At 42.4% G+C, this 18,176-nt stretch overlaps 1 protein-coding gene across 2 annotated transcripts in view; it reads right to left on the bottom strand.

The window, feature by feature from the left end:
• The window catches only part of ITGB1 (integrin subunit beta 1), a 46,022-nt gene extending 38,519 nt beyond the window's left edge, over positions 1-7,503 (bottom strand). For both annotated transcript variants that reach the window (XM_036406494.2, XM_036406493.2), the window contains exon 1: positions 7,369-7,503. In XM_036406494.2, coding sequence (XP_036262387.1) covers positions 7,369-7,377 — 9 coding nt within the window. In that variant the 5' untranslated portion in view covers positions 7,378-7,503. The remainder of the gene's footprint in view (positions 1-7,368) is intronic.
• Positions 7,504-18,176: the final 10,673 nt, after the last annotated feature.

Raw genomic sequence — 18,176 nt, 5'->3', positions numbered from 1 at the left:
TTGAGTTTTTCACTGAAAGGAGATATCTGTAACATAGATGTGTAACATTTTAGTCTAGTTTTAGAAAAGTTATGTAAACAACATGTGTAGTGGAGGAAGATAACACAAACACAGAAAAAAATGTTTGTTGCTGTTTATTGATTTTATTAAGTGGTTTTTAACAACCTATAGTTGGTATGTACAGCATGTTCTTCCAAAAAAGGAAATTTGCTGTTTCCTTTTTTATGCTGAAGTACACACCCAGGAAAAATTACACTGAAATTCTTGTACATTAATTTCTCACACTGATTTGTATTTGCACAGAAGTGACAAAAACAACACAAAAAATCATCCCCATTTTTGAACTACACAGAACAAGTGCTACCTTCTAAAATGTTACACTTTCAGGTGTTTCGGAAATGCACATAAGTTATATTCATATGTCACTGAAAGACAGATTTTTAATCTATTCTGCCACAAAATCAGCAAATTGACAATTAAAAAACTGTCAAGCCTTGTATCTTATGCAGATGGGCTATAGCATGCCTTTCAGCTGTGGGACAATCTCCACCTGGCATCACAAAGGCAGCACAATAACACACACTAAACACAACCTTGCAAAAGCACAGAAGGAAGCTCTGAGAAAGTAATTATTGACTTTATCCTAAGCCCACTAAAACTAATTTCCTAATACACAAGAAAATAAAACATCAGTGTAATAAGAAAAAAGCCCAGCCAGAATTCACTGGCAGCACATCAACCATGCTTACCCTAGCCAACCTTGTGGATGGCGACAGCAAAGATTTCCTCATTTCTCCTTTTCATTAACAGAAGAGGGAGCATTTCACTTGCTGACTGGACAAGCAGAAAGCCTTCAGCCACTCCATTCTCAAAGATGTGTCAGCAGTATCAGAAGTTATCCTGATACAAAATTTATTCCAAATTTATTTATAACCAACTACTAAAATGTGTCATCTTTTGACACCTGGGGGAGTGCTTTGATTTAACATCAAAAAGATGACGTTCTTTCATATTTATCTCCACTTCAGAAACAGGCCTTCCTTTTAGTTGTACTCATCTTTATCCAAAACCTCTTTACCCAAGATTTGGAACACCAGACAGCTGAGGATCTAGGTGGAGCTGGATGTTGCCAATTTAATACTTAAGCAGCTGAATTTGTAGAGGATGCTGGCCAAGCTACTGGAATGCCAGGTCCTTCAAATGACCTCCTATGGCCCTCAGGATGCCCCTGGACGCTCTGGTTACCCCACTGCTCACTGGAAGAGCATCCTCTGCTTTGTGGAAGATCACTCCCAGCAGGTCTTGCCAGCCTACAAGGACCCAGAGCTGATGAGGACAGATCAGATGCAGCTTCCTGCACAAGGGGAAGATGCGGCTCTTGGTGCCACTGCCCAAGGTAATCACACGTTAAGACACATTAAACTACAATTCCACCAAAGAAAATTAAGAAACACCAGAATATCAGCTTATCCCCCTTTCCAAATGGACACATCATTATTTCAATATTTACTTCAAGGACAAGATTATGCCAAACTACCCATCCCAGTCTCAGATTTGTTTTCCAGAGACCAAGTATGCACTGATATCCAAGATACCACCTTGACTCATCACCATTTCCTAAGTGAAATATTGACTCCTCCTAAATTAATCTGACACAATTATTTTTCTTCTCTTTTAAATAACCATAAATCAGTCATCTTTGAATGAGGGTAAGTTCAGTGTTTCAGTTCAGCCCAATATATAATTACTGTTTTTCATTCTACCACAAAGGACAAGAAAAGAAGAAATATTTCTCTTTTTCCATTCAGCTTCCACATCGAAAATGCCTTTACTTGTACATCTACAAAGTTTAAAATATATTGTTAATAGCTATAATAGAAAATTAAATGCAGGTACTTCTTTTAGTATAAATACTACAGAGAAATTTGTAGCTTAAAACAACAAGAATTCATACAAACAACAGCCCTTCCTGCTTTTACACTAGAATGTACCAAGAGCAAAAGTTAAAACTAAGTGAGTTAAAGCTAGGACTAAGTTAAGTATGTGATCTCATACAAAACCCAGAGCAGAAATAGGAGAACTACAAATATCATGCCAGTTATTTGAGGGAGGGAATTCTGGCATTAGGTATTGTATATGTTGCAGTTTATGAGCATTATAAAGAAGAATCTGCACTTAAACATGGTCTTACAGATTAGAATTTTTGAGAAAGTGACTTTTATAGTCTAATGATTTGCTGACAAAATGGGAGAACTGCATTAATTTAACAAAGATTTGCAAAATATTTTTCTGTGACAGAAAGGAATTAATAGAATGGTAAGGAAATACCAGTATCTTCTCAGCTCTTATGAGCAACAACAAAGTTAAGATTCCAGACTCAGTTCTGTTACTCAAAACTTCCCCTCTAATAAAACCACAAGAATAATAATGGCATTTCATTGCTGCTGTTGAAAAAGAAAAAAAATGAAACACATGAAACTGCTTTCAAGACAGAAAGCATGTTTCATAAGCCATTTTGCATCTGACTGTAAAGAGAAGTGAAAAAGATATAGCACAAAAAAAAATCACTAAAATATTTAAGAGCCTTTGCTCAGTGATACCCAAAGATGATTCCAAGTAGGAATTCTATGACCTTTTGCAAAAGAAAACATTAATATTATAGTCTCATCAGGCTAATTCCCCTACCATGTGCTTGGTTAAGTGCAAATTTTATTACCATCTTTCTGAACATATCCAATCCATTAATGAGAAAATACAATAGCCTAGGAAGTCCACTAACCACTCTGATTAAGAATAGAAAAATAATAGAAGGTGGTTATCACAAAAATACAGGATGTTTAATAGTAACATTCTGCTAAAGAGAGCTTCTTTAGTAGTGAAAAAGGCAATCATATTATTTAGTGATGTACAACAAGGTGCCTAGTGTCTCATTTTTCATTCACAGAAGTTAGAATCTTCACTTCCTGCATAACATTCCAACAAACTGCTGCTTAGAAAGCTTAGATGTGTCTTACATTGGGCTAGAAACTCACACAGCTAAAGCACACAACAATTCCTTACAATGAAGCCATATATACTTTTTACTGGTTCTTACACTAATAATCCACATGTTGGGAAAGAAAAAAGTTCAGAGAAAAAGTCTTCTCATAAATTTATTCTGACTTACAGTTTTAGGAGTTCAGGTTATTGGACCACACCTATGCAGGACAAATTAGGAAAAAAAAAAGAAGAAGAAATAGAATATGTCTTCCCATTTGTGGGTAAACACAAAAATGGCTTTGTAGGCTACCCCAGAAACGCCATAACCACAACAACTGACAGATTCTGGTCAATATTGTGGTCCCCTCTGGTTACCACATGACAAGAAACATCATCTTTTATAGAAAGTTGTCAACGCAGTACACCACAGAGCAGAGCAAGGAGGAACTACACAGTAAAAAGGAGAACATATTTGTCACCATAAATGACAATAGTCAGCAGCATTAGAACTATCCAACAGATTTTAATTTTCTGCCACAAAAGGAGCATTAAATCACACACAGATATTGCCAGTATCTGTCCAGGAGACAGAGCCACTGAATTTGTTCATCTATTCATTTGTTCTCAAATCTGTGATACTCCCTCCCTTTTGAAAAGCAAACAAACATCCTCTTCAGAAAAAAACAGCTAACTCTCTCCTACAACAAAAACTTATTGTCATGTACAGGTCTGAGATGTGTTTGTCTAAAAAATGTCCCTGCACACCTACACCACAACAGAAGCCTGAGAAACCTGGAGTAGAAGTGGCAGTGAGAATGCTGCTATTAGAAGGTGACTTCAAAGCAAGGCAAGTGAAGCAATTTGAAGAATCAGCAATATAAGGACAGATGGGAAATGAGAGGCAGGAAAACACAGACTGAACTCTGAGTTTTCTGCTGCTGGGAAACTGGAAATTTTCTACCAGGCACAGAATATAGCAGCTGACTTAAAAATCTAGTCATGGGGGAATAGTACACATACTGGCAAGTACTTTTTAATGACAATTCCAAAATAAATCTAACTACATATTGCCTTAATTACATTTTTAAGATTGATTAAATTAATGTAATTGCTTTATGAGCTCTACCAATAGAAGCAGCTTAAAAGGCAAAGGAAAAAAGAAAAAAAGGCACTCCCAACAAGGATTCCCTCTCAGAGGGCTGATGGCAGCCCCTAAGAATTAAAAGGATGCCAATGGGATTGGCCATCCTAAAAAAAAAGTTGGAAAAAATAAGTCACTTGACATTCTAGAAAACCAAAGGAGGCAGAATAGGCTCTGCTATTGTTAAGTATGGGTTCTGTTTTTTCTGGATCTATCTAATCAATGTCTTTTCCAAGTGCCTCATGAGGTGGCACGAGCAATCTTAAAGCTAGTGATTAATACTGATTTAACTTCACTTGAGCAATGCCTCACTGATTACAGCAGTCTGTCTTACATGGAAGGGGTACAAGACACACTTGGAAAGCAATGAGGAGGAAGAGGAAGGTCAGGTATAGCAGTGGCCAGCAAGCTTCCTCCACAAAACCAATTCCCTACCCCATGTTGAAGAGAACTACCAGAGAAAGTAGCACAGTCACACATCCAGTGCAGCAGTGACAGGGGACACCAGCAAAGGCTGCAGGAGGCACCATGAGCAGGCCCACACTGAAGAAAACCCAGGCTCCTGGACCATGTGCAGGAGAGGAACAACAGGGACTCTGCATGGCTGTCCACTAGAAGGAAAGGGAGCCTGATGCAGGACTAGAGCCTTTGCTTACTAAAAGGGTCCCAAAAGACAAAGTACTTCACAGCCTGTTGAGCAATCACAGCTGCAGCACCTTTTTCAGCACCAAGAGCCACAGCCAAGCACGAAGCCTGCAGCAGACTGATGAGAAGCTGGGAGAACCACAAGCGAAGTGTGCATCACATCACCCAACTAAATCGAGACTGGGTGGAAAGGCAGGCATGACAACTATTTACAAACAACTGACAGGCACTCATACCAGCAGCAGCAGCAAGGGAATTGTATTCAGGGCAAGGGAGACCACAGCACGTGCCCACCCCATGTGTGCACGGCTCTCCCCAAGTTCACCTTTCTGCCACCCAAGTTATCTACTTCCTGAAAAAAGCAAACAAGCTTTTTTCAAATCTGAACTACAGCAGAGCTACCCAATGAGAGGTATAGAGAGAGGAATGAAATCATGAATCAGGAAGAAAGAACAGCAGGAAAAGTTCTCAGACAGTTTTTTTTCAGCTTTGGGAATCGCTTCCCAAAGGAAGTGGCGTAAGGCTAACCACTTGAGTCATTTAAAATACTCAAGACAAGACACTAAAATTCTGCACTCGCATCAGAAATTCATGCACATTCTCAGAGAGACAAGCATCCCTCCAAAGAAGTCCTTCACAAGGGTGGGCCTTACTGGGGCCATGGCACAGATCAGATGCCTGAACAGAGACAGCAGAATGAGCTCCCTGGCTGCACCCACAGAGAACAACAGAGTTTTAACTGCTGACATTTCATTTTGAAATAAATATGGTTCATTTATCATGTGGCTGGCAAACAGATACAGCACTTAGCAGCTCCAATTTTGATTATGGTAAGATTATGCATGCCTGTCAGCTTTTCACCTTTCAGCTGAGACATCTTTGAAAAGGACAAAAGTTGAAGGTGTTCACATATTAAACTTGCCTTGTCTTGCCAATCTATTGCCAATGGCTTACTGTTTTTGCAACCCTTATAAATAGAGCCTTAGGCAAGCTTGCAAAATGCTACTTAATCACTACCCAGAGGCAAGTAATATTTTTTGTGACAGGAGAATGAATCATCGGTTTTGTCTGTTTCATCGCTGGGATGGATGTGGACAATGAATGTCTTTTCTCTTAGTCTTGCTTAATTTAGTCTAATTTACATCCTTCTAGTAGTATAATACTACTTTAAAAAGGCCCATACAAACAACCAAGAACAACAAAATCCCCTCACTGCTACCAAGCTGCCTCATTTCTCAAAACTAATTTTTCTCACACTGCTACCATCACCTACTAAATGATCTGCGTGCCAGGAGTACAAGTTATTTAAATCTTTTTCCACATACGTAGGGTCCTGCTTAATTTCAACACTTTAGCACACAAGTAGCATTAGCCGTGAGTGGTTCCACTAATGTAAATGGAGACAATCGTTACTCCTGAAAGTTTGTGTACCTTGGCATGAATAGGACTGTAGCAGCGATGGCAAATCTACCAGAAAAATCAACATTTTTCACCCAACAGCTATGTGCACATGTGCTGGCATGAATGGACTGCTGTATTCTGTCAAGGACAAATGAAGACGCAAACATGAACGCTGATCAGCTTTTCATAAACAGTCACAAAGACTACCTAATGAGTTTAGCAGGCAGTCAGATACTTATTCCATAACATAAAGACATCTGACATGGGCCTGAACAGTGAGTCAGAATGAATTTCCCATTGCTCCATGTTCCCTTCCAACCACCAGTAACTGAAGGCAGTAAGAGGAGACAAAGCACTGCGCTACTGCTCTAAGATTTTTCAGAAATCCCCGTGTGGGACATGGCACAGAGGCCTCACATTCCCACTCCACCCTGACAGAAGTTCATATCAAGCTATAGAGGCTCAGAGCCAGTTTGGACGGATTGAGCAGCCAAACGCTGCACTGCGACCATCCCGTCATTCAAACTGCACAGACCCCGCTCTCAGCGCTCGCTTTCTGCAGATCTGTGCAGATCCAAACCCGGAGTACTCAAGTTCCTGCACTGCCTCACTCTTTTCGTTCCCATTCCTGTAACTCCAGCGCCCGCTTCCCGTAGAAGGAACCTTCCCCCTCCGGCCGCCCGCCCTCGCCCTCACGCCCGGGAAGCCGCTCGAAACTTTCCCAGCCGAGTGCTGCCCCCGTCTCGGGCACAACCAGCGAGAGGCGGCGGCGGGCACAGGGCACGGCACCGGCACGGGTGCCGTCCCTCTCGGACAAGAGGGCTCGGGGCGCTGCCCAGGCTGGCCGCTACCCGCTGGTAGGGCCAGGGCCGGCCCCGAGCGGACAAAGGCCCGGCCGGCCCCGGCGACACAGGAGGCCCGAGGCCGCCGGCCCGCCGCCACAGGAAGCCGCAGGCTGGGTCCGACACCTTCCCGCCCACAGCGCCGGGCGGGCACGGCGGGAGGCGGCGCCCCCTCCTCCGCCCGGGACCGGCGCCGAGGGACCCGCACTCGGGGCGGCGGCGGCGCCCGGCGCGGGAAGCGGCGCTTGCAGTCCCGCACCGCCCGCCGGAGCCCGCCCGAGGCGCTGAGCCCCAGGGCGGCCACGGGCACCGTTCATCCCGCTCCTGGCCAGCTGCGACCCCCGCCCGTCCTCCCGTTACCTCGGCCATGGCTCCGGGCAGCGGGCGCGCTCCGGCCCGCCCGGCTCGCTGCTGCGGCGGCGTCCTGGGCTGGGCAGGGCAGGGCTGGGCTGGGCGCGGCGGGACGCCCAGGCTCGCTTCTCGCTGGCTGCCCGCCGCCGCCTGCTCCGAGCTGCTGCGGGAGCCCGGCCCGCGGGGGAGGGGAGGTCCGCGCTCCGCTTTACCCGCCCCGGAAACACATTCCTCCCCGCTCTCGTCAAGCGGGCCGGGGAGGCGTCTGCAGCGCGGCGCGGCGGGCAGGGACGAGGGAGCCGTGCCTGAGGCGGGGCTCGGTGCCCGCTTCCCCTCCGTGCCGCCCGCCAGCGCCTTATTTGGCGGGATTTGCCGGCGGGCCGGCCGCCCCCGGGCTGGGCCAGTGGGTGCGGACGGGGCTGGGGCTGCCCCGCGGCCCTCTCGCCCCTGGCGGTGTCGAAAGGCTGCTCGGCCCCAGCCCTTGTCCAGAGCTGCTCTTCTGGTTCCACGCGCGGGGACAGCGGGGAATCTGGACAGAGGGGGATTCCCTGTCCCTCTTGCTGGCAGCTGTTGCCAAGAGCAGTGGAAGTCACCAAGTGATGAGTGGGCTTGTCTGGTGCTCACACACGCTCCGAGCTAAAAAGTTGCTTTCCCCAAATCCCTCGGCCGGAGCCTGCTGGTGTTCGGAGCATGCTCTTGGTATTTTAGAGTGCCCCTTAAAATAGGTACTTGGGAAATTACCGATTAAAAAAAAAAAGAAAAAGCGTGCCATTCGACGCCTTTTTGAAGGTAATTTGTGGGAAACGCGAGGTATCAACTCGCAGAGCTCTAAGTACTGTGCCTTTATGTCTGGCTACTGGAGCTTGTGCCAGTTCTTGTTTTTGTATGGTTAACTTAACCAGCAGTGCTGCAACTTGTTTATAATTTTAATCACTTTCCCCCTGCTTGCTTTCTAGCTGTATTTTGGAATAAGAAAGGAATGATTCTAGTTTACTCGAGTGTGGCCTGTGATTCAACCCCGTGTTCCACTTGGGCCGTGCAGTGGTTTAGGGTGCAGTCTCATAACAGCTGTTTTAGCAGAAGCTTTTAATGCTGGTACAGCTGTAATTGCAAAACTGTTTTAGTGGTGTTGGAAAATGAGAATGAAATGACAGACTACTGCTCCAAGCAGCTCCATCAAAAGCAAGCACTGGACAAATGAAGTGGTAGCTAAATAACTTTGACATCCAAATATAAGGACAGCAGGGACTATACGTTTCAACAGGTAAATCAATATATAATATTAATACTGCCAGGAAAGAAGAAAGCCACCAGAAAGCCAAAGCTTTAAAAATGCTGAAAAATTAATGCCATGCAAAGTAAAAGCAAATGCCAGAGGGGTAGTGATCTGCCAAAAATGTGTGAAATTTAAGTATTGGAAGATAAAAATTAGTTTTATCCATGGTATTCTTCTCTGCTTCTTTATTTAAGGGGGAAAAAACACATCTGGTGCTAATTATGACAAGGTTGTGGATTTTGATCCTTGTGTGGGCCATTCACTTAAAAGATGGACTTTATGATCCTTGTGGGTTTCTTCTAACTCAGAATATTCTGTGATTTTGCCAGAATATGCAAATAGTGAGCAGCTGTCCACTTAGTAGTGTACTGCAAAGAAGTGGTGGCAAAAATGTGCCACTGAGATCACTGGGGCTCTGAGGAGTAAATAAAACTGCTCAACAGACTGGTTCAGGTGCTACCCAAGGCTCTGCTCAGATCTTAATGTGTGAAGTAGCCAGTGGCTGGCTGTGCTAAGCAGTAGGAAATCAAAAGGAAAAAGTCTCACAAATGGCTGAAAAATAAAATCACTGAATTATTTGGCTGCTTTCTGGACTCCTTTGGAGAGCACAGATGGGTATGAAAATCATGAGTTATTTTCCAACACTTGTGAAGTACTAAAGATGTCAGGGAAAAAAAAAGTGCTGAAGGTGTCTGAGCCAGTAGACACAATTGTAGGTGATGTCAAAATGTTTAATGTAGTGTCTCTATACTGCAGTGTACATGACATCTGGGAGAGTGAGTGAACAGTTTTGCACAGGAAGGCTCAAGAAAAGTTGGGTTTTCATGGATTAAGAGGGAACCTGGGAAGTGTTTTGTTCACTGTTAACTTATCTTGCAGATACAGATTTTATTATAACTTTTACACAAACACGAATCCCAAAGCAGGTTTTGCTGTGTCCAGTGGTGCCTTTGTAAAGAAGGCAGCTGTGTAAATCCGGGGTGCCCAGCTGCTGCTCCAGGGCTGGGCCTGAGTATCCCTGTGCCAGGCAGCTCTACTGCAATCCCTCCTAGTGCCTGGCTGGGAGCCTCTGGAGTCAGGGGTCACTTGGGTGCCTCCAGAGAAGCAGGAACTGGTTGGCAGGAGAAGCTGCAGCGTCTCCTAAGCTGTTATGAGGGTATTTTCTTGGCGGCAGTTTCCTGTTTGCCACATGTTCATGCCAAGCTGCTGAACTCTGACTTCCCAAAGCCACACAGCTGTCACCCTGTTCTCCAGCATCTTCTCCACTACTGCAGCTTGCAAAGTGTTTAGAGGGAGATATTTTTCAACTGAGGCCTCAGTGATAACAAACACAGGATGTGTTTTAATGTGCATGGTTTGCACATTAATACCAAATGCAAATGCCTCCCATCATGGCACCCATTAGGCAACTTCACAACCTCACCAGCTACTAAAACTTCCACCTTTACTTCATACTGTACCAGTTATCTCTCTCACCTCTGCCCCAGGCAGTGATAATTTATCTGTACTGCTCCACTTTCCCAACAAACTTTGTTACTGACAGCAGAGTACTTTCTCTTTCCACCCCTCTTCTTTTCCTTCCCTGCCTCTTCAAAATGCTCCTACCCTACTTAAGGTATTTTTTTCTTTCCAAACTAAAGAAAACCAAATTATAAACTCGAGGTAAAAAATCATGGTCTGGTCACAAAAGATAGGTAAAGGGTGGGGGAGAATAGAGGAAGTCAAAGTCATTTTCCCAAGGATGGGAATGAAGCCAGGAAAAGAAAGCAGGTCTTCTGGGAACACATCAGACTGCAGCCAATGAAGCCAGGAAAAGAAAGCAGGTTTCCTGGGAACACATCAGACTGCAGCCACCTGGGCTGAGCTGGCTGCAGGAGCACCCACTTTTCCTGGCCTGACCTTGGAGCAGAGAGCAGCAGCAGCTGCAGCCACTGTTTTATTCCAGCAGCAGCTGTGCAGTCACCAAGGGGCACAGCGAGCGCTGAGACCTCACTGGCAGCTGGTCAGCTCTGGGCTCTGGCTTCCAGAGTGGAGGATGGAGGAGATGTTGGGGCTTGGACAGAAGATTCACAGAGAAAGTATTAATAGAAGGGTCACTTAGTACAGGAAGTGATGGTGCTAAATGGTTGTGGTCATTGCTTTTGATAACAGGCTCTATTTGGCTGCTCATGAGGAGTGAGCAGCACTTCTCTGGAGGCAGCCTGTCAGACATGTATAGTGTGCCCATGATATAGAATGCTGTGTTTACACTGGAGCCAGGTTCTCCTTCCACAAACAAGCAGTGAAGTGAGTCACAAATGTTCAACCAGGAGATTGCTAGATTGCATCCTGTGGGCAAAGGTTTGCCCTGCAAGATTGTCTGCCTGCTGTTCATGGGAGCAATGTTCAGCACTTAGGAGCAATCAAGCTGATATATTCACACCTGGTTTATGATGAATGCTTAGATCTCTGCTTTCTTCACTCGACAGTCTGTGTTTAACATGAGCCTGACAAGGTCAGAGTCCACCAAGCCCTTCCTTCAGCTCGCCAGCATTTAAAAAGCAACTTGTGGCTGTCAGGCAAGAAGAAAGGAGAGGTCACCAGAGCACATGGCCCTTCTGGTGGCACTGTGCCCTTGCTGGCACAGAGCAGGCTGTTGGAGTAGAGGGGCTGGGGGACAGCTTTGTTCCAGTTGCACTGTGCTTTCTGATGCTTCCTCTGACTCGTTTTCTGCACTTTCTTCAGCTGAAGAGCTGCTCTCCCCTCTGTGCATATGTTTGGGTCGGCTGAGCTGTTGCTGTTACAATCCCTGCTGCCATTAGCATACACATTCCTTCTTGTTTGTCATATGGACTTACATCTTTCAAAGCACTTTTGTGGGACTCCTATGTCATTGTGAAGAGAGTTTGTTTTATGCAGAAAATCTATAAGACATTTTGATCCTCAATAAGCAAGGCAGGAATCCTTTTTCATTGCTAGGCATGAACTACAGGTTGCCCCTGTGTTCCAAAGTAAAGAAGTGAGCAGGAGTTAAGTGAAGAGACTAAAGCCTTTGAGATTTATGTTCAAGCACTCATACTCATGGTAACACAGGACAGAGAACTTCTGCAGCTCCTTATGTTGCTTGAAATGAATCATGTTTTCTAGAGAACTAGATTTAAAAACTTCAGGCTTGAAGATATTTTAGTGTTTAATTACCCAAGAAAAAATGCCTTTGGGAGATTAAAAATATCCCCAAAGGATGGTAATTCTGAATGCACAGTAAGTTTCTGAGATTCAGCAGTTAGTTAATTCTTACCATGTGCTGCTTTTTTTCTATGAGACTCTGAGATCACATGCCTACATATTCTATTCCATCCTTCTCAGGGGATTCCCACTGTTTAGACAAGCAGCTCATGCTCATTCAGGGGAAAAATGAATTCCACTGCACCCAAAGAAATGAGCAAGGATGATTGCAAGAGCTTTCCTTGAAGAATTATTCTGCTTAGGTCTTGCTCAGAGGGACATCCTGCAACATTTTAAGCTCAATGCAGTAGTTATTAGTGCATAAAATTACTTAAATTTAGACTTGTGCGGAGGAGAAGAAGGATAGAAATAAGAAAGGAGGAATTTTGGTATTGGCTGTATAAAAATTCTGCTAGTATTGAGAGTCTGTCATGAGAGTGGGAGTATGGACAGATTGAATGTTCATTGATATGTAGGGGAAAGAGGAGCTATGTGGAAAACAGAATATTTCAAGCAAGACTAGTAGGCAAGAAAAAAAGGCAAAAATAGTCTGAAGGAAATAAATAGTAATGGTACCACTGGGAAAAGAGATGTGGGCAAATGGAAGGACTATTGTATGAGGTGATTGGCTATTCTAGTAGAAAACAATGGCAAAAAAAGGCAGAACAGAATATTTTTTCTAATACTATTTCTGTCAAGTAGTAGAGTCCTATATTGAGATTTTTCTGAAACCCCCGGTTTATCCTCCCCATTATTGCACACCTGAAGTTATTTTCATGATTGTGTTTCTTCAAATAATTTCATTGACTTTTTTTAAAAGGTTTTTTTTTTTGTAAGGCTCACATCTAAAATGCTTTGTCAGTAATGATGTTTGGATGAAGATGCCAGAGATTTACAGCCAGAACCTCTTGCTTGTGCACTCTCAATGATCCCCATATGATGTCATCTTTCTAGAACAAGTGTCATCAATATTCTTTTTCTTAAGAGGTTATGTCTGGACGTTAATAGCAGTTTTGCTTGAATATTGATTTGTCCCACTACCTTGTCATCTAAGCAGAGTCTAATACAAAGCAATTCTGATTTTCTGTTGTCTATTCAGCCAGCTTTTCTTGCCTTCTTTATGATTCTGGCAGCAGTTGAAGTTATTTTGCAGCAGTCAGCTGTGTAACTCGCAGGACACATCAAGCAAAGAATTGAGTTTCTCAGTTTGCAGGTTCAGGCTCTTAAATGAAATTCGTCTTCAGGTAGGGAGAATTGTAGTTTGCTAGTATCCTTGGCAATAGGATATTCTGGCCACAGAATTTAAAACCACAAAGTTCTGATTTTAGCTGGGTGTAATGAACCAACAAGGAATGAAAGTGAAAAGATAATTGTTGATGAACTTACATACAACAAAGAGATTCACAAACAATTTTGAGAAAAGCTCAAAAAGAACAAGGTTGAACATTGCAAGGAGGTGAATTGATCACTCTAGTACAGGTTAAAAATGTATTTTAAAGTTAGTATGATTCTAATGCACATGTAGGCCATCCTGGATGTCCCATTGCTCAGATGGTAGGAAGGCATTTGGCTTTCAGCCTTTTGCTTCACAGCTTACCCGGGATCTGTGGTATTTTCTGTAACCACATACTTGAGTATGTGGCATTGGCTTTCTGCTGTAGCTGAGGTTTAGCTAAAATTAAACTGTCTTCAGACTAGTAAACATAAATCTTAATTCTCTTTGCTTGTCTGGTGTCTGTATCACAAAAAATCTTGTACCATGTATGATCCATCCTCCATCTTACCCTGTCCTTCCTTTTTATTCTCCCCATTTTCATCTGTGATCCTTCAGATTTCCTCACCTGCTTTGAACAGTCCTTTATCTCTGGTCTGCAGTGTAGGCTCTGGGCTGTTCCTTTTGCCAGTGGCACATACACCCTCATGCTTACATTCCTGCTGCACCGATCTGTCCCCAGTTCCCATTCAGAAAAGATGAATTCCAAGAGCTGTTGAGGCACACAATGTCCTCTGAAAATGAACCTGCAGGTTCCAGGAAAACTCCACCAACCTACTTTCCAGATTGGAGTCTGCATGCTGTAAGCAAAGTTTTTGGAAAATGTAAAATTCTAGTTTCTATCAAATATACATGTCCAGTCTCATAAAATAACCTGATTTACAAAGCTGTCATAAGAAAGGCCAGGGATGCCTCTAATGGCTTTAAGACCTTTGCCCTGAGGATAGGAGGTTGCAGGAATTATTTTAACTTCATTTTTTGTTATCTTTGTTTTACACTATTGAAAATGGCAGTCTGTTTTTACTTTCCAAAAGAAAACACACAACTTTAGGAAAGTTATTTTCTTAGATGCCTTCATCCTGATGCATTAATATAGCAAAGCTGTATAATAGGTAAAATGGGGTTATAAACAGAAATTCGGACATGACTGAAGACAGTAACTACTAGTTTTGTAGGTTTATGGGGACGTTGCTGAAGTCATATTATAAATTTCCTAGAACTGAGATTTGTAAAAAGCTATAAAATGAAAATAAGATGGTGTTCAATTTGAATAATTATCTTAGGTGACATAGCTGTCAGATAACATGTAAATCCTAAATTAAAATTGGTCTGTGCTGTGTAATTTCATTGTCTAAGCAGATCTGACAGACTAAGTTTAAAAGCCATGATAAATAGTATATATTAAATTAGCTTTGAAATATATCCATTTTGATAGTTTCTCTTTTGACAGCATGTCTTTTTTTAAAAAAATAAAAATTGTGGCATTTTTGTCCAAAACCTCCTCCTTTTAGTTTTTTTCCTTTATGAAAGCATCATAAAAGTCTAACACCTTATTTTAAATTAATTTACTTTTATTATTTTTCAAACATCAAAGCAGAAATGTTTTACTGGTGAAAATATCTATTTGTGGACTATAAAACTCTTCTGCAAGGCGTCCTGAAGAACACATCTGCTGTACTCAGGCCAGTGGATTCTCAGCTAGCTAAAGTAAGAGCAGCTCTTCACCTCTGCTGGTTTCCACACCTCCATCACTATTGACAGCTTGACAAAGGAGCCCAGCCTGTGATCCACCCTGCAAGCAGCCAGCACCACACCTTCCCTGGGATCCATCCCAGCCAGAGGCAGATCCTTAGATTCCAGGCTGCCACCAGCCAGTGGACACTGATTCATGCTGCCTGAAGATTAGTGCCTGAAAAGTCTTACATCTCTCTCCCTTGACTGTAACAACCTTCACTTAACTTTCACTTAACTTTTGCACTTCACTTAACTTTCCATGGGCAAAGTGGGGTGTGGAGAGCCCTCCCTCCCTCCCTCCTTTTATGTTCCACGGTTGTGGAAAATGGATCTGAGCACTGGCAGAAATGTGTGTGTGCCCTGTGCAGGCGGCCACAGGAAGTTGTGAGCTCTCTGCTAAGTAGATTAGCAACTGTAACCACGTCCTGAAGTTTTATAAACTTCTTACTCAGTTCTCTGTGAAACATTTCCACTTAGTCACTGGCTATTCAGCACAAATGATTGATCAGAAACATTCCTCTAATGTAAATCAGCCTTATCATGTTTAAATACAAATAAAACTTCTACCAGCCAGGATGTTATGCATACTGGGAGTGGGAGGGATGCAAACAGCTGGAAGCATTCCCTGTTTACTGAATCCATATTGCCATAGTGCTGCTTTGCATAGTTGGAGAATTGCTGTGGAGAAGGAGCAGTTCACAAAGAGTTTAAAATTGCTTGGCCTTAAGGGCGCATGATTTGCCTTTCATTTCATGCTTAGATTTCAGTCCTCTGTTTGGGCTAAAAATAAGGAGACAAATATTAAGTATACTGGCATTTCATTTATTCCACTAATTTCACTACCATCTTATAGTAGAGAACACCTTCCCACCAAACACTTGTTTCACATTTCAGAGAGTTCTTTCATGCTGCTGGGAGATGTATTTTCTGCCTTTGAAAGTACCATAAAAGTACAGAGAACTCACTCAAGCTGACTCATGGTTGGGGCAGATGATGCTTTCAGCTCAGCTGATTCTGGATAGCATTGCAAGTTATTTATACAACAGGCTTAAGGCTTTCAAGTGACTTGCTTGTTCCTCCTTATTTAAAATTTAATTTTATACCAGGCAAGCCTTAGGTATTTATGTAGCAATTTTATCTGCTGCACCTCATCCTTTTACTGGAGATAAACTGAATACAAGTGGTGTAATTTTTGTTTGGAGGCATTTTTATTTTCGGTTGGGAAAGGAAGGGACTGAAGTGAAAATGAAGGTTGTCATTCTTGTTGTCTGGACATTTTTGCTTTAGTCATACTCTCAGCCTTGACTTCTAAGTGCAAACAGGAACCTGAGTCACTTGTGGGAAAAGGTGCAGACTTGTTTGTGACACTTCACCTGCAGGAGAAGGTTTGTCCTTTGCTCTTACTCAGTTGTTGAAGTAAAACCAAATGACACTGATAAATCCATAAACTGAACTACTTGTATCACCCTACTTTCTTTATCTTACTGGACTTACTGTCTTCAGAGCACCGTGGTATTTCTGGAAATAAGCTTTTTTCCTGGAATATAGAAAATTAAATTTAAAATTTAAAAGATATATTTTTTTGCTAGGTAATTTTTATTATTTTTTCTTCTCACAGAAGTCATTGAATCACCTAGTAAAGGAAATACTCAGTTATGACATAATTTATGTCTAAAAGAAAAACCCAGGGTGGTTGTATTAAATGTCTTGCTGTATGACAGAGGAGAACTCATCTACCAACTACACAATATGCAGTTAATTTCATATAGGAGTTCATTGACAGTTTACTCACATGGCACTCTCTTGTAGAATATATTTAGAGTTTCATATCCTTACACTTATATCTATCACTTATACTGATAGAGGGTCCCTCAATGATACAGAGTGCTTTCCTGGCTGAGCAAGGAATGTGGATTCTGGTTTTGGCTCCTTAATTTTTAGATGTCACCCACTGGCATCTTCCTTTCTTTGCAGTACTGGTAAATAAAAGACCAAAAATTTATATGATTACATTTCTTGAAGTGAGGGAAAAGAGGTGGATTAATTATTGTGTAAGTGGAATCTGAATCTTGATCTATTTATATCTGTACATATATATGCATACCCATAGATGCAAATACATATGTGTGTATGTATCTGATTTATAAAGGTTTTTCTCTTCTGCACTAAAAACCTTTTCTTAAACTGTATCAGAGTGGTATCTCTCTATACTGTCTGGTTTTAATACTGATTGAGAACATTTAAATAACTCATCAATTCAATAGATGAAGTAGCTATTTACTGGTTTCTTAAAACTTTTTACGCTAAATTGTATGGGCTAAATTCAGGACAAAAATAGATCTGCTTTTGATTTTTTTAGCAGTGTTATTACAATATTCTCAGAGAAGAGTAACAAGTTTCTTATTGCCATTTATGTTCCCATGTTTCATACCCCCACTGGTATACCTGTTTGTTCTAGAAATAAGTAAGATTTGTCACTCTTTATTTTGGATAGGTAATTGCTCTAACTATGCTGCTATATGACCCTGAGATGCCACTGCTGCTCATGACTTTTCTAGGGAAAACATGAACCTTAGTCAGCACTTGAGTTCATGAGAAACTAGTGAAGCCTCTTCTGCTAAGTGCTTGTATCTTTATGTTTGCTTGCTTTTTAAATGAGCTATGGCAACATTTCAATTTGATATCAAAATTCATTGTGCAACTAAACTGTTCTTCCTTTCTCCTGTGGAGTGTTTGGTCAGCAGCATGCAGACTGCAGTGCTTATGGTGGCTGCACCCTGTTCCTGAGAGCATGAAGGATGGTGCTGTGCTGCTGGCATGGCTCAGCAGCCCTGGGCTTGTGCCATTTGCTTCATATTAGGCCCCTGGCTTGAGATATCTCAGTGAGGAAATGTCCCATGGTAACTGCCAAAGCTTTTTGTTTCACAACCCTTTTTCTGCTGGTGCCCCAGGTCAGCCTTCCCACAAACCTCATCCCAGGCTGCTGCTGTCGGCCTTGCTGCTGCTCTAAACTTTGTGCATGTCCTTGAGTGTTTTTCCAGCTGCTCAGCTGCTGCAGTACTTTTGGATTCTGAATATTCACGTCTCATCTCTTTCTGCATTTGCTAGAGATCCACTAATTGGGTCCAAACACTATGAGGCACACATAGATACACCAGTTGCTAGTGATTAAATGAAAAACCTTTCATGTTTCCATGTTAACTGGGCTAAAAAATGAGCCAGTAGAGTAAAAATGTAATTTGGCTGTGCAAAATTGAGATACTGCATATATACCACTTTCTAATATACTACCACCCACTTGAAATTATTATTCAAACATGCAAATTGGGT

Source organism: Molothrus ater, chromosome 1 (genome assembly GCF_012460135.2).
Source record: "Molothrus ater isolate BHLD 08-10-18 breed brown headed cowbird chromosome 1, BPBGC_Mater_1.1, whole genome shotgun sequence".
In the NCBI taxonomy this organism is placed as follows: domain Eukaryota; kingdom Metazoa; phylum Chordata; class Aves; order Passeriformes; family Icteridae; genus Molothrus; species Molothrus ater.
This window is presented reverse-complemented; position numbering and strand designations above follow the sequence as displayed.